The 2,145-nt window shown below is 51.9% G+C and overlaps 1 protein-coding gene across 1 annotated transcript; it reads left to right on the top strand.

The window, feature by feature from the left end:
- Positions 1-250: 250 nt before the first annotated feature.
- Positions 251-1,603, top strand: CTRU02_202404 (mitochondrial carrier protein; the record flags this gene model as incomplete). The annotated part of the gene is made up of 1 exon (XM_036719812.1): positions 251-1,603. One exon carries the CDS (start codon positions 251-253, stop codon positions 1,601-1,603), a length of 1,353 nt encoding a protein of 450 aa, XP_036588514.1.
- Between the last annotated feature and the right edge of the window lie 542 nt (positions 1,604-2,145).

The following is a 2,145-nucleotide window of genomic DNA, read 5'->3' as shown; positions in this document are numbered from 1 at the left end:
ACAGCTCGAAGCTGATGTGGAGATTCACGTGATGTACCAAAGGTATCAGAGACCCGCGTGCCTAATCCCGATTTTGTGAAATATGGGGTCACCTGGCGGATATTTATGCACAGCCAAGACGTCATGCGCTTAGTCATCCCCTCAATCCACAACAACCGATCCCAACCGACGCCAAGTTTTGCCGATTTGAACCTCTCACCCAAAGAAAGACTCCGCCGACGAGGGGGACGATGAAGAACAGCAGCAAACAATGACGCCGCGTCGCGATGACGACACAACTACTTATGACCCATATACCGGTGTCCTTCCCGTCCTACCACCCGATGCACAACTGCCCGACAAGAACCCGCGCAGTAATGCCGCAACCGCTGCCTCAGCCGCCGGCGTGCGTGCCCTGAGTGCTCAAGCCATCGCTTTTTACTTTCGCGCCCCAGTCAAGGCATTTTTTCGGACACGCGTTGATTACCTAGCCTACGCCCGTAGCGTTCATCAGGCTCAAACAGAGCTACTTGCCCAGGCCGCTGCGAAGGAGCCCGGGTCCCGTCTCAGTCACACCCTCAATCAAGCATGGTTCTATTTGAGAGGTACCACGCCTGGTGTACTTACCTCTGCTGTTAAGCAGCATGGCTGGGGTGTACTTCCGCATCAGGTGCTTCCACCTCTCATCGCGAATGTTGGCGTCGGCGCTGTGCTATACACCAGCTACTTGCAGATCCTAGGCACCTTGCATGAAGAGAGCGGCAAGTCAAGGAAAACAGTGTACCCGCCGCCGCAGCCTTACCAAACCTTCACTGCGGGATTACTAGCTGGAGGTCTGCAGAGCTTTATGGCTGCACCCTTGGATGCAATCCAGGCGAGATACGATCACAAGGACCTCATCACCAGCGATGGTGGAAAGCCAAAGAGTATGTGGACTTTTAGTGCGGAGAAGCTGAGGGAAATTGGGCCACGGGGTATCTTTGCGGGCTGGGGCTTGTCCCTCCTGAAGGACAGTATGGGCAGTGCCATCTTCTTCAGCGTATTCGAGTACGTTAAGGCGCAGGGCTACTACAAATTTGTCTCGTGGTATTATGGTGGACTAGAGGAACACATTGTCGATTTTCTCGCTCAGAAACGACCAACGGGCAAGGATGTTCTCGGGGAAGACAGTCAACCGCTCATCATCAGACCTCACTACGCTATTGAACCTGCCTTCTTGCTGCTTGCCGGAATCAGCGCCTCAATCACCCAACAAGTCGTCCTTCACCCGTTAACACATGTACAGGTCGAGCACTGGGACCGGTTAGAAGAGCTCGACGCCAAAGCTGCCAGACTAAGAGAACTCCGAGGAACAGATCCGAACCACCAGAAAACTGGATGGAGGATGTTTAGAGCCTACTACCGCGCTTATAAAGAAACTTGGTCCGAATGCCGTTTGGAAGCGGCGAAGGAAGGACTGAGCATGAGGCGATGGCTGTGGCGGGGCTTCTGGTGGAACACAATTCGGCAAGTCCCTAGCACCAGCGCCGGGTTGATCATTTTCGAGTTGGTTCGGCGCAAGTACGGACTTGGCAATGAAGAGGTTCGCATTATGGGGGATGGGTACGATATCCTACTAAACTAAAGCATATGGATTGGGGGCGCGCGGGCGTTTGGAGACGTTGACATTCCCAACTTTGTGTGTGTTGCATTTGTACCATGTAGACCAATACTTTTCTTCTTCTCTCCACTTCATCTACGCACACTGCTCAGTGGATCGAGCCCACATTTAAATTAATCATGACCGATACTATCATCATCAAGACTAGCAAAAAGGTCTGTATTCGCATCCAGCTTCCATCATTCTGCTATAAACGCAACTCCCTGGCCCAGAACCAGTCGCTCATGCCAGTTGTGTCGAGCACCGCAATTCAAAGTAGCAGACATGCCTAGACCGGATAACAATTTCCTGAAATCTCACACGCGCGGTTGGTTGACGCTCTCAATAAGGTTGGAGCCCGGAGTCGGCGACCTGAGAAAGTGGGGAACAGCGGTGCATTTGTCAATTTAATGACGTTGAAGGTAAGACAGCATTTGGCTTTTAAGCGTGTCCCAAAAGTGTGTAACTCCCCTCATGTCTTCTTTGACATTCTCAAACTATCAGACCATCAATACTAATCGACAATA

The sequence above is a fragment of the Colletotrichum truncatum genome (assembly GCF_014235925.2).
Source record: "Colletotrichum truncatum strain CMES1059 chromosome Unknown Contig_0001, whole genome shotgun sequence".
In the NCBI taxonomy this organism is placed as follows: Eukaryota; Fungi; Ascomycota; class Sordariomycetes; order Glomerellales; family Glomerellaceae; genus Colletotrichum; species Colletotrichum truncatum.
Note: the sequence above shows the minus strand (reverse complement) of the source record. Positions and strands in the feature narration are given on the sequence as shown.